This window comes from Lipotes vexillifer, unplaced genomic scaffold (assembly GCF_000442215.2).
Source record: "Lipotes vexillifer unplaced genomic scaffold, Lipotes_vexillifer_v1.1 scaffold1177, whole genome shotgun sequence".
Taxonomy (NCBI): Eukaryota; Metazoa; Chordata; class Mammalia; order Artiodactyla; family Lipotidae; genus Lipotes; species Lipotes vexillifer.
Window position 1 is genome coordinate 373,670 of NW_006789843.1, and position 22,234 is coordinate 395,903.

The 22,234-nt window shown below is 38.1% G+C and overlaps 1 protein-coding gene across 1 annotated transcript in view; it reads right to left on the reverse strand.

Annotated features, from left to right (window-relative positions):
• RIC8B (RIC8 guanine nucleotide exchange factor B) overlaps nt 1–22,234 on the reverse strand; it is a 119,627-nt gene that overhangs the window by 32,004 nt on the left and 65,389 nt on the right. Inside the window, exons 5-7 of the mRNA XM_007462870.1 lie at nt 16,533–16,761; nt 15,687–15,782; nt 10,114–10,258 (exon numbers count right to left, since the gene is read on the reverse strand). Coding sequence (XP_007462932.1) covers nt 10,114–10,258; nt 15,687–15,782; nt 16,533–16,761 — 470 coding nt within the window. The remainder of the gene's footprint in view (nt 1–10,113; nt 10,259–15,686; nt 15,783–16,532; nt 16,762–22,234) is intronic.

The window sequence follows — 22,234 nt, forward strand, 5'->3', positions numbered from 1 at the left end:
GGAAAGAGAATAAGAAATAAGAAAACCTAAGGATATTAGCAAATAGGATAGGCTTAAGTTACTCTTTTTCAAAGAAGTCAGCAACAATATGTAAGTACATTATACCCACTGAAAGGCAGGCCAGGAATTGCTGGACCTTAATAATGGCTCTATCACTTACTAGCAGGCTCTTTACTCCAGTTTTCAGATACAGACAATTAGAATAATATCTACCTCACTGGCTAATACATGCAAGGTGCTTAGGAAAGTATCTGGTACAAGCTAAATGTGTTCTTTTCCCCTATTATTAGCTTTCAAGATGCTAACATGTTATTTTATTTTTTAAAGATTTATTTATTTATTTATTTATGGCTGCGTGGGTCTTAGTTGCAGCACGCAGGATCTTCGTTGAGGCATGCGGGATCTTTTGTTGCGGCGCGTGGGCTTCTCTCTAGTTGTGGCATGTGGGTTTTCTCTTCTCTAGTTGTGGTGCATAGGCTCCATGGCGCGTCGGCTCTGTAGTTGTGGCACGCGGGTTCCAGAGCACGTGGGCTCTGTAGTTTTGCGGCACGCAGGCTCTAGTTGAGGCATGTGAGCTCAGTAGTTGTTACACGTGGGCTTAGTTGCCCTGCAGCATGTGGGATCTTAGTTCCCTGACCAGGGATCGAACCAGCGTCCCCTGCATTGTAAGGCAGATTCTTTACCACTGGACCACCAGGGAAGTCCCTAAAATGATCATTTTAGACTTATCTTAACAAGAAGGAAAAAAAAGCCCAGTGAAGCACTTGGTGCAGGTCGTATGTAAGTATTAACTTGTCATCAGTTCATCAATGTAAGGGGAACCCTGAATTGTAGGAATTTTTTTGATTTCTAAGTACCTTTAAGGAAAATACTAAGGAATATTTAGCAGCTTTATTTAGAAACTCTTTTCTTCAGGTACAGTTTCAAGGTGAACACTATTCAATCAAAACATAAAAAATGGCAAAATTTACTTAAGGCTTTCAATAAAATGTCATTCTAAAGACAACTGTAGGAAACAAAACATAACACTACGTATTTTATTCACATATAAAGCGTTAGTAAAATCTACATCTGAAATACTACTGTAATCCATATAACTTACCTCAAAAAAGAAAAAATAAAGCTGGAGAAGATTCAGAAGAGGGCAATTAAAATGACTTTGGGGACCTGAAAGGGGCAGTGGATAAGGAACTAAGTGGTTAAGGAAAGGGGATATATATATAATGAGTATGAAACCATGAAGGGCATGGATAGGATGTAGGATGAATAGTCCAGAATAGAGTTGTTCATTAAATTTTCAAATACTTGAACGAGAGGGTACCTCCCTTGACACTGAAAATAGGTAATTTGGGGGCAAATAAAAGGAAGTCCTGCTTTCAAAGGACACAGCAAACTAGTGAAATTTGTGCAAAAGGAAATACAGATTAATAATGTAAGTAGACTAAATAAAGTTTTACACTAGTCACTTTTAACTATTTTCTACATTAAAATCTACTGGTAACCATGGTCTCTCTGGTAATAATTCTCAATGGGTGCTGGGTAGAATCAGAATTTAATGAGGGATCATGGTGGTGTAATCTGAAAGCCCTCTGAATAAATCTGATATGCTCCCTCTTGCCTCCACAAGACGGAGTGATTTTACATAAATTAATGGATTCTTGATGGGTTATTAGGGGAAATGAATATCCAGTATATACAGATATTCTTAATATTCATGACCTTAACCACATGGTCAGATACAAAGTCACTGAGGCTGAAGGATCATATATCTGAACCCACATGACAATAATACTCTCACTAAGTTTTTGGATAAGGTTTATTATCCTTGTATAGGAATTATAGGAATTTTTATAGGAAGTTTTTTTTAACAAATATGATGTTTAGCACTTCCAGAAAAGAAATATTCACTGAAAATGTGAAAGTCTAAACTGAGATGATATAAATAAATGGCTTAAATAAATATACTTAAAAAATAACAGTAAGAAAGACACAAAATGTAAATAACCACCTACAGTGGCCAGACATTAAAACAGCTTAAGAATACAGTTTATGAAAGGCCAAAATAGGTTAAAAAGAAGTCAACAGAACACTAAATAACCTTTCTTATGCAGAAAATCCTCCTGGAAGCTAGTCAATAGTAAAAATCTCTAGCACTTTTATGAAAATAGTACTTACTGCTCATTCACTGGAACAAACATTCTGTGTCAACTCTGTGACAGCTTGGGTTACAAAGACTGTTTCAGACATACCTTCAGTCAGAAAGTTGCAAGAAATATTTCACCATTATTTTATCAAGATGCTAGAAGGCACTATGAACAGAGGAAAGCAACCACAGCAGCACACTGCAAAGTCAGAACTGCGCCGGTAGTAATGGCATTATTGCTTATGTAGACGTGGGTTTCATCATACTCTACCATGAAAACCAAAAAAAGGGGTTTTGCTCTTTTACTACGGAGAAAGAATGGCAGAGCCAGATTCTACACAGAAACCATTCCCCCTTCTCTGTTACACAGATTTACAATCATTTTGTAATGATTGTATGAAAATGATTTACAATCATTTTCCATTCGGTTAAATGCTGTGACTCTTTGAAATCCTATACTAGAAGCTTCCTCTAACTAGTCTTCCTACTTCCAGTTTCACATCCCTCCATTCCTGGTTCCACACAACTGCCTGTTATATCTTTGATATTCTTTTTTTTTTTAATTTTATTTTATTTGGCCACGCTGCATAGCATGTGGGATCTTAGTTCCCCAACCAGGGATTGAACCCGTGTCCCCTGCATTGGGAGCACGGAGTTTTAACTACTGGACCGCCAGGAAAGTCCTGCTGTTATACCTTTTTGTAAAGCAAACAATATGATGTTACCACCTTCCTGGATAAAACCTCTAAAATCTCCCCCAAAGGCTAAAGCTCAAGTTCTAAAACAGGGCCTAAAGGAATCTTCATTTTGTCGCACCTGCCTTCTTTCCCAAATTCATCTCCTATTACTCCTGTGCATTGTGGGTTCCTCACACTTTGAACTAGTCTCTTTTCTGTACATACCAACGCTGCTTCCCACTCCTCTGTTCTCTTAGGTAAAGACTTTCTCTGACTTTCTCCACACCAACCAATCACTCTTCCAGGTTGCTGCAGTACCTGGCAGCACATTCCTCTCATATGGTGCTTACCATAGTATCCTACAATTATTCCTTTGTATGGAGAAGTCCACAAGACAGTGTATTCACCATACTGAATTCATAGACAGCACAAATATTTGGCCTTCCATTAAACATTTATGGGGTACCTACTATCTGTAAGGTACTCTGTTGAAACACTGGGGATCCAAAGATGAAGACAAGATTTCTGACCTAAAGAAACTCAGTCTAGAATAAAAGTTTGATAAACAAAAAGTTACAACATAGCAAATATCAAAAGTATTAACAGACATAAGTAACAATGGTACAAAGCAGAGAATGATGAACTCTACCTCAGATGATCTTCACACAGGTGTTGCTTAAGGTGATCTTCAAGAATACATAAAGCTCACTATGCTAACAAAGATGGGAGAGGCATTCCATGCAAAAGAACAGCATCCGCAAAGCTATGGAGATATGCCAAGGAACAGTGCAGTATAATCATGCAAGAGTAAAGAATTTAGTGTGATTAAGCAGAAAGTGCAGGGTAGGGAGTGGATTTTGGATACACTATAGAGGTAGGCCATGGAGGTAAAATTTAGATTTTACCATGTAGGTGACAGGGAGTCACTGAAAGTTTTATAAGGGGGAATGACAATATTATATATGTATTTTAGAACAGTCCTTTTCTTAGCCCTGTGAAAGACAGAATGAACAAAACCTGACCAGAAACAGAGGGATAGGATTATTTTAGTAGTTTATTAAGAGAGACACAGATTTGGAAATCCCCCCAAAGCAGGCTGAAGCAGAAGCCAAGTGAGGGGAAGAGACGGCTCAGGAAGCAATGCAAAGTGAAGATGGGGCCAGAGAGCTTTATGGAATGCTGGCAGGTCGATGTGGACAAAGATACGAGTTAGTAACAGACTGAAAAGAATGAACAGAGAGGTCAAAGGAAATCTAAGAGTGTGTTGTAGCACAGAGAAAACGACAGTGGTCAATAGTGTCAACTGTTATGAGATATGTTATACGATAAAGACTAAAAAATACACATTCCTTTTGAAAATTAGTTAATTTGTGACCTTCCTGAAAGCATTTTCAGTGGCATCTGGGGAGTGGGGAATGGTGGAAAAGCCTTACTTGCAGCAAGTTGAAGCCTGAGTGGGTAATGAAGATACTGAAAAGAAGAACAAATCAGTCTTTCAAGATGCTAACATGTGAAGGCAGTGACATGAAGATGTATATAGATTGAGGAAAACATAGGGAGTTAACAAACAAAAGAACAGAGGGTAACAACTGATGAAGCAAGTCTTCTGAGAAGACAGGAAGGGAAAAGATCATCAGGAGAGGGAGACTGCTTAGCTCCAAGCTAAAGAGACGCCTATTCCTCTTAGACTGAAATAAATGAGACAAAAGTAAGTGTGTAATGGTGTGGGGCTATGTGCTGAGACAGTTCAAGCCTTATTTATCTCTGCAACTCAGTTCCTTCCCTACCACAATGCCTAGCACACACTGGGAGTTAATAAATGTGTTAAAAGGCAGGGGCTGGGGAGGAGGGGAATACCCCACAAAGGCAGGGGGTTGTTTTACAAATTATTTTCTTTTATTAAACTATGTAAGGCTTGTCTTTAGGACCCCTTATAAAGTATGCAATTTGCAGGGCAGGTAATAAGAATTTAGTTTTGTCAGCGCTCAACAAAACAAGTCCGTAGCATGAGCACAAGTTAACCTGTGGGTTGCTATCAGTTGGAGATGTAGTTTAGCCTGGCACAGATGGCACTTGGATGGCTTTTTCTGTGCCAAGTCTTCCATAAAATTTTGGTCTTTGTATCTTGCCCCATTTCAATTTTCCTTTTTAATCTTGTCTCTGTGTTACTAACCCAATTTGATTGCTGTTTGCTGTCTCTACTTAGTGGTCTGAACTTTGTGCCTTGGTCATGGTACCTTAACTTTCAAACTCAGCTTTGAACATCTTTAAGAGGAAAGTTCAGTCACTCTGATAAATTATCTTAAATTTATTTCATTTTGATATAATCTGCCTCCAAACCCAACCCAAACTCTAAAATCTGATGACTTATGAGTTGAATATGGACTATAAAATTTTTTGGCGGGTGGGGGGCAGAAGGTTTTAAATTAGAATTAGTTGACAGCATTTAAAAACTCTCCTGAAAAATCTGGGTGATTTGGTAACATTGGCCACATGCTCCTTCATGGTAACAATCAGCAGCAAGGTCCCTTTTCCAGTCTCCCACATTCCCCTTGTTCCTCCACTCCCAACCCACGATATCCCCAACAATTAACTAAGTGTCAGTTTTCATTTATCATCTTATGTTCCGTTCATTTGACTTACTTTATTACCAGCCTGGCACTTTGTAGGCATCTGAGTTTGTAATCCTTGATAAAGAAAGTAAATAATAGGAGGGCAGAGACCTTGCTTATCTTGTATACCTTTGTATCCCCAGGGTCTAGCTCAAAAAGTATTTGTTGAATAAGCAAGCTTTTATTTCAGAAGAATACTTTTACTATTAAAATCAAACTAGAAGGAAAAGCAGATGAATATATATAGAATTGTTAAAGATCAAATGAAAAAGATACAATTTTGCTAATATGGGTTTGGGGCTCAAAGTTAGGACTATGACACCTCAAACACTGGGTCCCAGGGGCAACAAAGCTAACCATTTCAAATTAAAAACAATTAACAGATTCATTTATCAATGTATATACCATATATTTTTTTTTTTTTTTTGCAGTACGCGGGCCTCTCACTGCTGTGGCCTCTCCCATTGTGGAGCACAGGCTCCGGACACACAGGCTCAGCGGCCATGGCTCTCGGGCCCAGCCACTCCGCAGCATGTGGGATCTTCCCGGACCGGGGCACGAACCCGTGTCCCCTGCATCGGCAGGCGGACTCTCAACCACTAGTGCCACCAGGGAAGCCCTATACCATATTTATTACAACACCAACTCATTAGTAAGGTGATTGATTATATTTATATATATAATTTATGTATTTATATATGTAAAATTATTTAGATATATATTTAGATATGTAATTTATGTATTTAGGTATGTAATATATATTTAGATATGTAATTATGGAAGAAATAAACTTCATTTTTCCCCTCTTAAAAACTTTACATGTACACAAGAAATGCATTCTCATTGTAGAAAAATTATACAATACAGAGAACTGAAAAACGTCACCAGTCATTCTACCACTTAGAGGTAACAATGAATAAGATTTTGATGTATTTATATTTTGATAAATACTTTTTGATGAATAGATACATATGTGTAGTTTAGATTTACATGTATGTGTGTGTATATATATATGATCATACTTTAAATACAGCTAATTTCTGATCTCAGAAAAATCGATTTAATTCAGCCAGTATTTGCAGACTATTATATGCAAGGCACTATTCCAGTCAATGTCAAGATGTAATATCTTTTTTCATAGTCATGAAATAACTGAATTGTTTAAAAGAGCAGATGTTAAATAAACTAGTCTATGAGAACAGTTGAAGATAATTACAGTTGACCCTTGAACAACACAGGGGTTAGGGGTGATGGCCCTCCATGCAGTTGAATAGCTTCCTGTAACTTTACAGTTGGCCCTCCATATTTGCAGTTCCACACCCATGGATTCAACTGACTATGGATTGTGTAGTATTGTAGTACATATTTATCAAAAAAGAATCTGCAGGGCTTCCCTGGTGGCACAGTGGTTAAGAATCTGCCTGCCAATGCAGGGGACACGGGTTCCAGCCCTGGTCTGGGAAGATCCCACATGCCACGGAGCAACTAAGCCTGTGCGCCGCAACTACTGAGCCTGTGCTCTAGAGCCCGTGAGCCACAACTACTGAGCCTGCGTGCTGCAACTAATGAAGCCCACACGTCTAGAGTCCGTGTTCCACAACAAGAAAAACCACCACAATGAGAAGCCTGAGCACCGCAACAAAGAGTAGCCCCTGCTTGATGCAACTAGAGAAAGCCCGCGCACAGCAACAAAGACCCAACGGCAGCCAAAATAATAATAATAATAAATAAATAAATAAAATTAAAAAAAAAAAAAGAATCTGCATATAAGTGGACCTGGGCAGTTCAAACCCATGTTGTTCAAGGGTGGATTGTATTATGAGAGGAAATATGGCAGAATGGAAAGACAGCTCAACTGCATGAGCTTGGATAAGACCCTTCCCTCACTTATGACACTGAAATAATAATAATGTTTACCTTAGAGAGTCCTTATGAGAATTAAATGAGATTATGGCATAGAATGTTTGGCACATGAATACATAATAGTTGTGTTTATTATCATTGTAATGATATTGATCAAATTATGTTGCTAATATACCATCTTAACAGTAACTGAAGTGGTTGTACTAGTTAGTCAGAAATGAAGTTTAAGAATTCAATGAATGTGGACTTCCCTGGTGGCGCAGTGGTTGAGAGTCCATCTGCCGATGAAGGGGACACAGGTTCATGCCCCAGTCTGGGAAGATCCCACATGCCGCGGAGCGGCTAGGCCCATGAGCTATGGCCGCTGAGCCTGCGCCTCAGGAGCCTGTGCTCCGCAACAGGAGAGGCCACAACAGTGAGAGGCCCGCGTACCGCAAAAAAAAAAAAAAAAAAGAATTCAATGAATGCAACTCAATAACAAAAAACCCCAAATAATTCGATTAAAAATTAGACGAAGGACCTGAATAGACACTTTTCCAAAGGCATACAGATGGCCAACAGGTACATGAAAAGGTGCTCGGCATCACTAATCATCAGGGAAATGCAAGTCAAAACCACACCTGTTAGGATGGCTTTTATCAAAAAACAAGAGATAACAAGCGCTGGCGAGGATGTGGCAAAGATGGAACCCTTGTGCACTGTTAGTGGGAAGGTAAATTGGTGCAGCTACTATGGAAAACACTATGGAGGTTACTAAAAGAATTAAATATAGAACTACAATATAATCCAGCATCCCACTTCTGGGTATATATCCAAAGGAAATGAAATCAGAATCCCTAGGAGATATCTCAACTCTCATGTTCATTGCAGCATTATTCACAATAGCCGAGATATGGAAACAAGCTAAGTGCCTCTCAACAGATGAATAGATAAAGGAAGTGTGTGTATGCATGCACGTGTATGCACACACACACACACACACACACACACACAGTTGACCCTTAAGGAACGCTAGGGTTAGGGACGCCTACCCTTCATGCAGTCGAAAATCTGTGTATAATTTGATAGTCTGATCTCTGATTTTGTGGTTCCACATCCACAGATCAAACTAACTATGGGTCCAACCTACTATGGATCATGTAGTACTGTAGTGTGTATTTACTGAAAAATATCCACATCTAAGTGAACCAGAGCAGTTCAAACTTGTGTTGGTCAAGGGTCAACTGTATATAAAATGAATATTATTCAGCCATGACAAAGGAAATCCTACTATTTGCAACAATATGGATGAACCTAGAGAACATTATGCTAAGTGAATAAGCCAGATAGAGAAAGGCAAATACTGTAGATCTCACTTATATATAGAATCTGAAAAAAAAAAAATCAAACTCATAGAAACAGAGAGTAGAGCAGTGATTACCAGGGAATAGAGGGTAGGGAAACAGGGAGATCTGGTCAAAGGGTACAAGTTATAAGATGAATAAGTTCAGTTATAAGATTAATAAGTTCTGGGGATCTAATATACAGCATGATGACTATAGTCAATAATACTTTATTATACACTTGAAATTTGCTAAGAGAATAAATATTAAGTGTTCTCACACCACACACACACAAACACACATAACTATGTGAGGTGGTGAATGTGTTAATTAACCTGACTGTGGTAATCATTTCACAATGTATATGTGTATCAAATCATCCTGTTGTATACTTTAAATATATATAATTTTATTTGTCAATCATACCTCAATAAAACTGGCAGGGGAGAAAAGAATTCAACTGACTGAAGATTTTGAGAGAAGTGAGTCAAGTTTTTCACTTCTAAGTTATCTCTCTCACAAAACTAGGGTACTTAAAAAAGTGTAATATAAAATCTGCTGATTTGGGACTTTTACACTAGTACTTTTATAAACTAGGAGATGAAGAAAGAAATAGTAAGAATATCTGAACAACTTGGTTAAAGTTCCTTGTTTAGAGAACTTTTGTAGAGCAAAATAATCCATATAATTTTTTTTTTTTTTTTGCATTACGCGGGCCTCTCACTGCTGTGGCCTCTCCCGCCGCGGAGCACAGGCTCCGGACGTGCAGGCTCAGCAGCCATGGCTCACGGGCCCAGCCGCTCCACGGCATGTGGAATCCTCCCAGACCGGGGCACGAACCCGTGTCCCCTGCATCGGCAGGCGGACCCTCAACCACTGCACCACCAGGGAAGCCCTAATCCATATAATTTAAGGAAATATTTTAAATTGTTAGATGTATCTCAGAAGACAATCACTTTATACATACTTGTAAAATAGTATTTATTATAGTATAGTTACTTTTTAGTTTCTCTCTACTTCTGTCTTACCCTCATCTCAAGGGTAAGAGGTATATCTTATGCATTTATTGATTAAAGAACTTAATGAAGAAACCAAAACTCCATAGCTTTAATTCCAAGAGGAATTAAAAAGTGGAACTAACCCAGGCCTTTGCCTGGTTATCAGAATATTAGCACCTGAATTACTTAAGCAGATTTTTCAGAATGGCTCCAGGTCCTGACTCATCAAGATTAAGAAGCCTGGGTTAAGGAGACAGAAGGCAAAGTTTAAACGTGAGTGTGTTTGGTAGGGTATCTGCCTCCATGTCTCAATGAATTCAGAAGCATATAGAAAATGTTTTTAAATTTTAATTTTTATTATCTGCTCAAGCCCTCTAATGGAACAGATAGAGAATAAGCTCTGAAAAGAGTGGAATGAGATGGCCACCAATAACAGAAACATTTCTCAAATTCCCTCAGAAAGATGAAAAAGTAGAGGGCAAAGAGAGTTTAACCTACCTCTCTCTTTGCAAAGGACAAAAAGGAATTCAGCAGCAATTTGCTTGACTCCCAGGTCAACATGTGTCATGAGGCGCACCAGCTTATTTCTCACAGTTGAGCCAACTTCAGGTCGATTTGTCACATCCCTCAATGGTGGTAAAACCTAATGGCACAAATGCAAAACCATCATCAATCGTTTAAGTATTAGAGTAAGCGAGAATGGTACCAACCGAGCTTAGTTTTGTAAGAGTAGAAAAAACATTAAAAACTAAATAGGTTTGCTTCCAAATAGAATAAAGCTAAACAAAAAACAAACCTCAAATAATTTCATGCCTGTAATGAAATTTCATTTGAAGTGAAACATCTCTTCACTGTACCAACCACCATGATATATTCAAACCCATTCCTGAGTTTTTACTCATCTAAGCACCTGGAATGCCCCTGCTGCCTCTATCAAAATCCATGTTAAAGTCTGGGTCAAATTTCTCTTTCTTCCTTAATACCCTGACTCATATTGATTTTTCCCTTCTTTTAATTCCTGCAGCATTTTCATTGTTTACTAAAAAATACCAAAAACCCTGTACATATGTTTTCTAGTTGTTTTATTTTATAAAAAAATGGTTATTAATTATTGAGTACTTCCTATGTGCTAGTTGCTGTAATAGATGATATGCATACATTCTCTATAATCACCCCTCACAGGAACCTTGCAAAGGAGGTAGTAATATCACTATCATCCCTATTTTATAGACTGATCCTCAGAGGGATTACATAACTTGCTTGGTTTATCTGTTTGTTTGCTCACTCACTCACCCATCCATGCATCCACCCAGACCCCTCCTCTTTTGGTTCTCCACACTGGTTGCTTCATCTTAGCCTCTGTGCCAGTTCTCCTTTATCCTTTTGTTTTTAAGTGCTGGAATATTCAAGGGTTAAGTTCTTGGGCAACATTTCTTTACTATTTTCACTCTCTATTGGTGATCTCATCCAGTTTTACGGCTTTGTATGGTCTCTATTTACTGATAACTCCCTAAAGTATATGTCTATCTTGATTTCTTCCATGACCTCCAGACTTTTATAGGCTTCTCAAATTTAGCATGTCCTAAGCAGAATATTGAAGCTCCCAACAAAGCTGTTCCTTCTACAGTTTTCCATTTCATTAAATAGCAAGTCTGTTCTTCCAACTGTTTACTGCAAACACCTTGGAAACAGCCTTGATTCCTCTCTTTCACATCCCACATCCAATCCATCAGCAAATTATTCTGGCTCTACCTTTGAATTATATCCATAGCCCAAAAACTTCTCACTATCTCCTCTAGTATTACCAAATTCAAGGTACCAGTATTTCTCATCTGAACTATTACCACAGTCTCCTAAGTCATCCCTGCTTCCATCCTGGTCCTTCTATGATCTATTACATAGCAGCTAGGATGATCCTTTGAAAGTCAGATCATGTCATTCCTCTTCACAAAGTCCTCCAGTTCCCATGGCTTCTCATCTCACTCATAGTAAAAGACGAGGTCCTTCCAAACTCCTTAAGTTTCACATAATGTGGCTTCCTGCTACTTTTCTGACTTAATTTCTATTATATTCCTTGCTTACACTGCTATAGTCTCATAAACCTCCATGGAACTCTTTATACTCACCAAGAACTTTCCTACCTCATGGTCTTTGCATTTGCTGCTCTCTCTGCCCAGAAACTCTTTTTCTGGAAACTGGCTTGGCTCATTCCCTTACTTTCTTCAGGTCTCTGTTCAAATGCTATTTATAGGAAGACATTCCCTGACCGCCCTATATAATTAACCTTCAGCATTCTCTTTTTTTTATCCCACTCCCTCTGCTTTAATCTTCCTCACAGCACTTATCACCACCTAACACAGTATATATTTCTTTCTTTATTGCCTGCCTTCTTCCACAAGTCAGTTCCATGGGGGCATGGATTTCTTTCTGTTTTGTGTACCACTCTCAGTGCCCGACATATTACAGGTTTCAATAAATATTTGATGATTGAAGAATGAATTAATTCAAGTAACTTTTTTTTTTTTTTTTTTTTTTGCGGTACGCGGGCCTCTCACTGCTGCGGCCTCTCCCGTTGCGGAGCACAGGCTCCGGACGTGCAGGCTCAGCGACCATGGCTCACGGGCCCAGCCGCTCCACGGCATGCGGGATCCTCCCAGACCAGGGCTTGAACCCGTGTCCCCTGCATTGGCAGGCAGATTCTCAACCACTGCGCCACCAGGGAAGCCCTCAAGTAACTTTTTAAAAGTGCCGTCTATAAGCTAGGCACTATGCTAGGAAATGAAGATAGACACAAAGTCAAATTATAATTTACTATACCAGACTCTTTATGTGTATATTATTTTTTATTTAATCCATTCAGCTGACTTCCTTCCTTCCTTATCTCTTTCTATACTGAGTGCCTACCATGTATCAGGAGGTCCTGGAGGCCCTGGAGATATAGCTGTGAAACAAACCCAGAAACTGAATCTCAGAAAACTGAGTAATCTACCCAAAGTGTTTATAGAATCCGTGTTTCAATATCTCTGGTAGGATAGAGCAAAATGCTCTTTGTGCCTGGTAGGCACAAAGTAATTGCACAATAAATTCTTATTATTTGATTCAGCCAACCATACTGAGTTTATCTCCCATTTCTAGAGGAATGAGGCATGTAACAAATGATTTCATGTGGTATGTACCTACAGTTCCAGAGTATAGTATCTAGTAATAAAGGATATCACACAAAAATTTTCTTAGCTATGTTTTGGGTTCCTTAACAAGTTTTTGAAGTGAAATTTTATAGTTTTTATTGTTACGTATCATGCCCAAACTGCATATGTATGGGGCATTTCTATTTCCCCCCAAATAGTACCCTCCACTAAATTTTTTCTTTTCTTTGAGAAATCTTGTTCAGTTCCTCTTTCAAATCCATAGAATCTTCATCTCTTCTATTAGCCTCTCCAGATGAATCCAACCTGAATCAGTAATTTCTACCATCTGTTCTCTTTCTACCTGCCCAAATACTGAATACTCAAGACCAATTTACTTTGGGTATGCACAAGTTGGATTTAATCAGGTATTAACTATGGGGCACAATAATTAATTAGCCATGGTTCCATTTACACTATTATCAAAGTTAATCATCTGTTACTTTAAGTTCTGCCCTTCTTGATCCTCATAGTCTATAGTGCATCTTCCTCAGAAAGATAGTGGATTTCTGTATTGTGCCTTGTATCTTTCTTTAGTTATCTTTTACTTGTCATGTCTCCTTCTTTATCTGTACTGTAGTATTTCTTTGAGGATAAGGAGTGGGTCTCACAATCTTTTGTATCTATATAATGTATAGTCCAAGACCTTCATATAAATAATCTGTTTAACAAACAGATTTTAGGGGGGCTGTCCTGGTTAGAGATGGCAAAATCTAAACAGTTTAGTTGAACATGGATCTCCTCTGTGAAAAAGCTAAAATATAGAACACAAAGTATTTTCATTTATTATTTTCCACCAAGTCCTCCTAGTCATGATAGAATGTCTTAAAATAACCAAACTTGGAAATGACCTTAATTCATCAATTAACTAATTTATTTTGCTCAAATGATTATTCATGCTTTGATGGTAGCTAGTCTTCCAATAGACTATAAATTCTTCAAAGATAAGAGTCCCTACTTTCTAATTTCTCCTTATCAGCAATATCTATTAATGTGCTCTACACACAGTAAAGTGCTTATTAAATCTTGACCATAAACATATGGGGGAAAATGAACCTAGTTAATTTATTAAGAGAAATTCTATATGGCAATAAATGAACAATGGGGTGAATGGTGGTACCATGTAGTAAATGAGGAAAGAAGGGGAAGACAGGGTGGGGAGGGATGGGAATTCAAGAGATTAGTTTGGGATACGTTAAACTTAAGATACCTACTACACATCCAAGGGGAGGAGATGAGTAGGCAGTATGTTATGTAAGTCTGGAGCTTAGGGGACAGGTCAAGGGTAGAGATAGAAATTTGCGAGTCAGCAGTGAATAGATGACTTTCAAAACCATGACTGTTGAATGAGACCAACAAGAGAGTAGAAATGGAGACAAAGATAATACTGCCTTGGGGAGCTCAAACACTGCAAAGAAGAAGTTCCCTGTTGTGTCCTAGACACCAAGTGAAGAAGGTACTTCAAGTAGGAAAGAATACTTAATGACATCAAAATGTTACCGGGGAATAAGAAAAAGATTTGAGAACTATTAGATTTGGCAATATCGGGTTGATGATGTTTGACAAACACCTTTGTAGTAGAGTGAAAAGCATGAAAACCTAATTACAGTGGGTTCGGAAGAGAATCAAAATGAGTTAAAAGGAAGAGAGCGGGTGAGCACAGAAAACTCTCCTGAGGAACACTGCATAAAGAAGAGAAGAGAAATGGAGAGGCAGCTTGAGAAGTGGGATTAAGGTTTTTCTGCTTTTAAGATGGAAGATGTGTTTGGGTGCAGACAAAAATGATCCAGTACATTAAAAAAAAAAGAAGATTAATGTAAGAAGAAAGAGAGGGAGTAAATGCAGGAGCAAAGTTCTTGAGGTGAGAGGGAAAGGTATCCAGGATATGAGTGCAGAGGCTGGCCACAGAAGGAAGCAGGGACAATTCATACCTTGTGATAGAGGGGGGAGACAAAGGACATGGGGGTACAGATAGAGGCAGACAGACAGTAGATGCAGAGGTAGAAAGATGACTTCTTAACATGAACTCCAACTACTACCATCTTACTCCGAACCTCATCATCAGCTCTCTTTTGGGCTGGTCTCCTCACATCTACTCGCACTCCTTTAGTCTATCTTATATATAGTAGCCAGAATATCTTTAAATATAAATGAGGTCACATCACGTCCCTTCTCAGAACAGTCCAATGCTTTCCCTTCTCACTTAGAAGAAAATCAAAATTCCTATACAACCTTACGTTATTTGGTTCTTGCTTACCTCTTTTACTTCATCTACCACTCTCCCCCTCGCACAATGTTCTCTAGCCTTCTTGCTTTTCCTTAAGCATACCAAAGCATCCTCTCATCCAGGGACTTTGAATTCGTTCTGTCTGGTACATTCCTCTTCCAGAATATTCTCAGAACTACTCTGAGAGAATATCCTCTTCCAGATATTCTCAAAGATCCTTTCCTTACTTATCCAAGTTTCTGCTCAAATGTCATTTCCTCAGAGAGGTTCTTCCTTATTCCCTTAAGTTTTCCCTTCCCCTGTATCTTTCTTCTGAACACTTATCACTACTTGCCATTGTATCATACATTCATTTATTTTTTGTCCCCCTACAATAAGAGAAACTCCACAAAGCAAAGACTTCATTTGTATTTCAATGCTTAGAATACAGCACACAGATCTCAATAAACATTTGTTGAGTAAATGAATGAATGACTCAAAAAAATAGACAAGGGTCACTTATTTCTGGATTAGGAAGATTTCAAAGATTTAACACTAACTTTTTTGAGTTTCTGACATTCTGAAAGAAAACGACTGTGATAGAATTTGACTCATTAATTTTATGTTAAAAAACACATATAAGATTAACTTTGAGATGTTAATATGCATTAAACAGTTACCTGATCTTTGAGAAATTTTCTGATGTTTCGATGGGCTCGGGAACATTCTGTTAATAAGCTGAGAACTGGAGTTAGACCCTCTCTATAGCTGCTTCCCTACAAAGAAAACCACACATGCTGCATTAGTTTAGTTTCTAACAGTTTACTTTTCTTCATATAACTGAGTATATTAATACTCTTTTTTTGAGAGGAAGACACACTATGTTACCAAAGCTGTACAAACTATTTTAAAAATTATTTTCCTAAAAATATTTCCATTTCATTAGTTATCTTAATGTTTACTAATGCCCATTTTTATCCTTCCTGGATTTTTCTACATTTTTTAGGGCCCTCATTGGCTCAGCAAATGGGCTTAAACAAGGCGAAGGTTTTGATGACCAACCCATCCTAACTTGCTGCCTTTTAATACAGATACTTGACAAAGCAAGTGACAGAAAAGAGAAAATAAGCAGCTTACAACAAATGGAAAGTTGACAAACTTCTTTTAAAGATGTCTTTTAGGTGTTATGGAAAGTAGTTATCATCAAGTTTTCGGGGGGAGATAATTTTTACTTCTAGAACTTACAAAATACCTACATAGAAAAGTAATTACTTTTTCCTTTGTTTTCAGGCACTAGTCACAATTTTGGTGTCGCATCAACACAATTTTCAGCTTTAAACAAATAAATTCACTTGGTTTCAGCAATTTATCATTTACTACAGTAAAATGCTTTCTGGAGTATAAATAATTGCTCAAGATGTCAGCTATAAAAAAAAAGCTTAGATTCAAAAATCACATCCTGTGATGCCTGTATGTGTGTACAATTACATTCTTTAGAAGCATCTTCTCAATTTTATCAGTCTTACCTTGTCTATTCTCTTCTCCATAAAACTAAGTAAAACATGAATGGCCTCCATATTCATACCATTGTATACCATGGTATTATTTTTCAAAACTGTTTCTTTCTCAGCTGTTTTATCACTGGGCAGTTCATCTAGCGTCGTTGCTTCTGGGGCTGTTTCTCCATGGGTTAATGGACAAATGAGAACATCCAAACAAGAGACTGGAACATTGCTTAAAAGGTTGACTGCATTGCTGAAAAGCAATTTAAAAAGACAATATTTTAATTTGACTGACTAGTCCTTTAAAACACAAACATAATAAGTTCAGAAGTGACTTTTAGGAGTCAATTAAAATTCTTCTTTTTCAAAATGAGCCTTTAATATTATTTGGCATTTACTGACTAACAGAAAATAAAGAGAACTGTTTCAAATACACACATGACAAATTAGAAAGAACAGATGTTAAATGGACACACACAATCATATGATGTCATGTCACTTTCTGAAATGCTAAAATAGGAATTAGTGAGCTTTAACACTAGCTCTTTAAATTTATTATGATACTAGATTTGCAGTTTTTCCTTGGGATTTTAAATCCTTTTGTGGATTCACTGGTGTCTTATTATTCCTTAGATTACAACATAAAGCATTTGAGAAACACTGTATATAAGCAGCTTATCACAGAGGCAACAACATTAAAAACCAAATATTGTAGGATTAAATTTTGTCCTTTCTAGATATAGAAATACAATTTTTAGATCCACCCTTATTTCATAAGACATTTGCAGAAAATGGTAAATGGTGCTTTTTCTCCTTCTCTTGTCCCCAGATTTCTTTAAAAGAGGCCAACATAGCTACTTCGAATCTCTATCCCCCTAGGCCTTTCTTTCTATGTATTAATGAAATAATGAGCCTGGGATGCACACCAGTAGGGGGAACCCAAACCTTGTATTTTTTGGTATTCCCTAAAAATCTTGTTCCATTGCTCAGTGTATAAGAGATTAAAATTAAAATTGTCAGTGTTTAATTGACACTAACAATTTAAAAATTAGACATGCTCTCAATTCATATATTTTCCTTCATGCATTATTTCATATTTTTTCTTTTAAAAGGAGAGGTGGTGTTCTGTGCTAACTGCATCTTAAAAGCCTGTGCCTCAGAACTTCCTGATAAACAACAATGGAGAGACAGGCATTACATTTCCTAGTGACAGAGAAGCAGATCTAAAAATAACTGCATTGTGACTAAAAATAAACTCTTGCAAATACAATTTAAAAGTCTAACCACTTGGAAACCAAATTCAGGGCTTAATCTAACTGATGCTATCTTAATTTAGCCCATAGTAGTTCCTTTTAATTTAGATTATAGTGACACCCTCAAATATATTAAAAAACAACAACAACAAAACAGAAATAAAATACAAAATATTTTCTCTCCTTTACCCTGAAGTGTGGCTGCATTTCCCCAAGAATGAATATTTCTTTTCTTTCTTTTTATATTATGGGAAAAAAAATTCATAAGAACTCAAAGTTGAAAAAGTAGACAATGGAGAACAATAACTGGTAATGTAAAGGGCACCAAAAAATCAGAACGAAGAACAAAAATAATTTAACAAGTCCTATAAATGAAAGGTTCCTGGTAAAATACAAGTTATTTGGTTGTCCCCACTAAGAATCTACTACTGCTGCTGCTGCTGCTGCTATTACTACTACTACTATTCAACAAAGTTTCTAATTTTGATTATTTGTAAATAATCGCAATTGGCTGAAATACGATGCTTTTCCCTCAAACTTTCCTTTTAAAATTTTTGCAAACATCTGTAGTTCCTTATCTATAGATAAATATATTGCACTTCTGACTTCAGCATTTGGAAACTGTTATTAAATATCATAGATTCACTGGGGTTAAAAGAAAAGAAATAGAACTCTACCTTAGAATTACTTTCTAAAACTGTAAAAGCCACTTTGAAATGTTAGTTTTTTTTCAACACATAGACGACAGGCTGGAGTCCACCAGTAGTATGATTCTTTGAATCTACCATAGAGACCACACTGAAAAGTTTAAGGCAATGCATTTCATTACAAAGGAATGCTTCCCTTTAAATTCATTTAAAATAAGCAGTTTCCAGGAATTTCGTAAATTTAAGAAACCAAATGTAGAGTTTGATTCAACAAATATTTGGAGGTTTTAGGCTTTTCAAGAAAAGTTCCCAGTTTCTTGTTTCTTATTAAACAACTGGGTTCCCAAACAACTACAAAATTAATTTTCTGGCTCACTGTGTTTGAGCTATTCTTTTTAAGTAAGGAAAGCCAGCTTTTTGAGCTGTCACTTCTCTGACAGTTTTATTTGTGGTAGAAGAGTGTATGAAATTCTCTAGCTACCAGGAAGTCAGTGACTATGCACAGATCTGCACAATGGTGTTTGCATTCCTACTCCAGGGGGTAGAAATACTGTGTATATTACTCTCCCCTTTTCAGCTTCGTAGAGATCATTAATCACTGGGACATGACATCCTCCCACTCATACTCCCAGCCCCCTCCTGATACGCAGATTCAAAAGCAGGGCCTATTTAGAGCTCCTTAATGCTCCGATTAAAGCCTTGATAGTTGTGGGAGAAGGAAGGCAACCTAAAATCCAGGCCTGTATCAATCGAGGGGCTAAACAATTTAATACCAGATGACACTAAGGAGCATGATAACAGTGCAAGCAGACCTACAGCTGTTGGCAAACTTTCCTGGTCAAATGTATCTTCTTTACATTTGGGGCTCACATATCGCTTTTCATGGCTGGAAAATCTACTTAAATGAACCTCAAGATCTCCAAAAGATTTTCACATGTAAATACCTAAGTTTACTTTAGTCTAACTCAGTTCAGTAATTATTTATTGATTACTTATGCCAGGCATTTTTTAGGCAGGTATTATGAAGAAAATAGAAATAAATCCCTGCCCTTCTGGAGCTTATTTTCTAGCATGTAGAGAACAGTCAATTGAAAGTAAACAAACAGGGCTTCCCTGATGGCGCAGTGGTTGAGAGTCCGCCTGCTGATGCAGGGGACACGGGTTCGTGCCCCGGTCCAGGAAGATCCCACATGCCACAGAGCGGCTGGGCCCGTGAGCCATGGCCGCTGAGCCTGCGCGTCTGGAGCCTGTGCTCCACAACGGGAGAGGCCACAGCAGTGAGAGGCCCGCGTACCGCAAAAAAAAAAAAAAAAGAAAAAAAGTAAACAAACAAAAAAAGTTAATTGAATAGAAGGTGATAAATGGTCTGAGGGTAAAATTCAGGAGGGTAAAACAGGACATGTGAGTTGTATGTAATTTTGAATAGGGTAGTCTGAACAACCTCACTGAGATGGTGTCATTTAAGCAAAGACTTAAAGGAAGTTAGGGAGTGAGCCCTGTGACTACATGCAGAAAGGGCATGTAGTTCCAGGATGAAGGGCAGGAGCAAAGGCCCCAGGGCAGGAGCATGTATGAAGAACTGCAGTGAAGTTGGTGTGGCTGAACCACCATACACAGGGCGAGGAGTGGGACAGAAGCTCAGCTGGGTAACAGGGGGCCAGATTGGTTTTACAGGCTATTATTACTTTAGTTTTTATCCTGAATGAAATGGGGAACCACTACAGGGCTTGGCATAGTAATATACTCTATCCTTATGTTAAAAGGATCACTCTGGCTACTGTGTTGAGAACAACTAGTAGGACGTCAAAGGTGAGGAAGACCAACCAGTTAGGGTGTTATAATAACTCAGGTGAATGAACACGGTGGTAACAGTGCAGTGGTCAGATCTGTATACATTTTGAAGATTTCCTGATAGGCTAGTTGTGGGGTTTGAGAATCCAAAGTTCTAGCCTTAGCAAGTGGAAAGCTAGAGTTGCCATAAATTGAAATGGGAAACACTGCAGGAGAAGCAACATTTTAGGGGAAGAGTAAGAGTTTAATCTTGGATATGTTAAGTTTGGAATTTCTGTTATACTTCCAAATGGAGATGTTAACAGGAAGTTAACTGTAAGAGTCAGGGAGATCAGGGAGGTAGATCTGGACTAGAGATATAAACTGAGGAGTCATTAGCATGTAGATGGTATTTAAAGACCGAGACTGGATTAGATCAGTAAAGGAGTGAGTGTGGATTGAGAGACTATGAGAGATAGGCCTGGGGCACTCTACCATCCAGAGGCTGAGTGGGAGAGGAAGAAATTACAACTAGTGAGGTAGAAGGGAAACCAAGATAGGATGGTATCCTGGAAGAAAGTATATCAGTAAGAATGGAGTGATCACCTGTGGTCAAATGATGTGGACAGATCAAGTGACTGGATTTAGAAACACAGAAGTGACCTTATGAATAGCCATTCTGGTGTAGTGGGACTAAAACCTGAGTAAACTAGATTCAAGAGAGAATAGTAGAAGAATCAGATAGCTGATACCTAGAGGAGGTTTACTGCAAAGGGCAAAAGAAGACTGGAGCAGCAAATCTACGTGGCAAAGTGTTAACCCATAGGGACCTGGTCATTGTTCTCTAAGTATGCTGTAGACATAGTCTCATTTCTGTATTTGTCCATGTTTTCTCCTGTTTAGAATGGTCTCATTCTTTAAGATTAGCTCGTCTCACTTTATTCTCAACAAATATTTACTATGCCTTGTACTAGATGCTAAGTATACAAAAATAAATAAAACATGCTCCTTTTCCTAAGAGAAGACAGCATAACATAATTTGTAGAGCAATGAGTTGAATTCTAAGTTGCCTCCTAGAAAAGTGTGCCTTGGGCAAATTACATGACCTATTCTAGGCCTTGGTGTCCTTAATTCTAAAGTAAAGGGAAATAAATTTATCCCATCAGGTTGATATGAGGATTAAATGAAAAAAGGCATGCAAAGCACTCTGCCTGGTACATAGTAAATGGCAGCTATTAAGGAGCTTTTGAACAGGAGACATACTGTACTATAGGAGGGAACAGCAAATATCTGGAAGAATGAGAGAATATGGTATCTGTGGGGAAATGAAAACAGGTTCCTAAGTCTAAAGCAAAGGACAAGGCCTCTAAAGGACAGGGCCTTAGTAGGCATAAGACAAAAAAGTGTGTGTATGAGTGTGTAGAGTGGGGAAGGGGCCATGATGAGATACATGTTGTGGCCAAATGGGTTACTGATGACCTTAAACCAGAGTTGTGCTGGCAAAGGAGTAGGTGCAGAAGCCAGAAAAACAAATTTCCCAGATGCGTTTGCGGATCATTAATAAATGCATAGTGACAAAAGAAGTTTGCTCTTAATCATAAAAACAGAGGGGAGCCACAAGAGGATTCTAAGCAGAGAGTTACTTTTTGAAAAACAACTCTGCGTGCAGTGGAAAGGATGGACCCATCTGTCAGGTTAGGTAAAATTTTCCTGCAGGACAGAGCAGCTTGAGTTTAGAACTGGAGAAAGAAGGTGGTCTGACAGATCTGGGGTTAGGTGCTTGAACACTGGCAGGACAGGACAATTAGGGAGTAGAGAGAGATGAACCAAATGATGAACCAATGCTTTAGAATAGAGAGGGAAGAAAGGAAACCTTAAGGAGGCTTACAGGTAGGAGAAAAAGGAATCACCAGGGGACCAGAGGTCTGGATGAGGATGGAGAACAAGTACAGTATGAGTGAGGAAGACTTTCCTCATCATGCCAGACCACAGTGAGCATGTTATCTGAATTCTATTAGCAATTATTATTATTATTTTTTTTTTTTTTTTTTTTTTT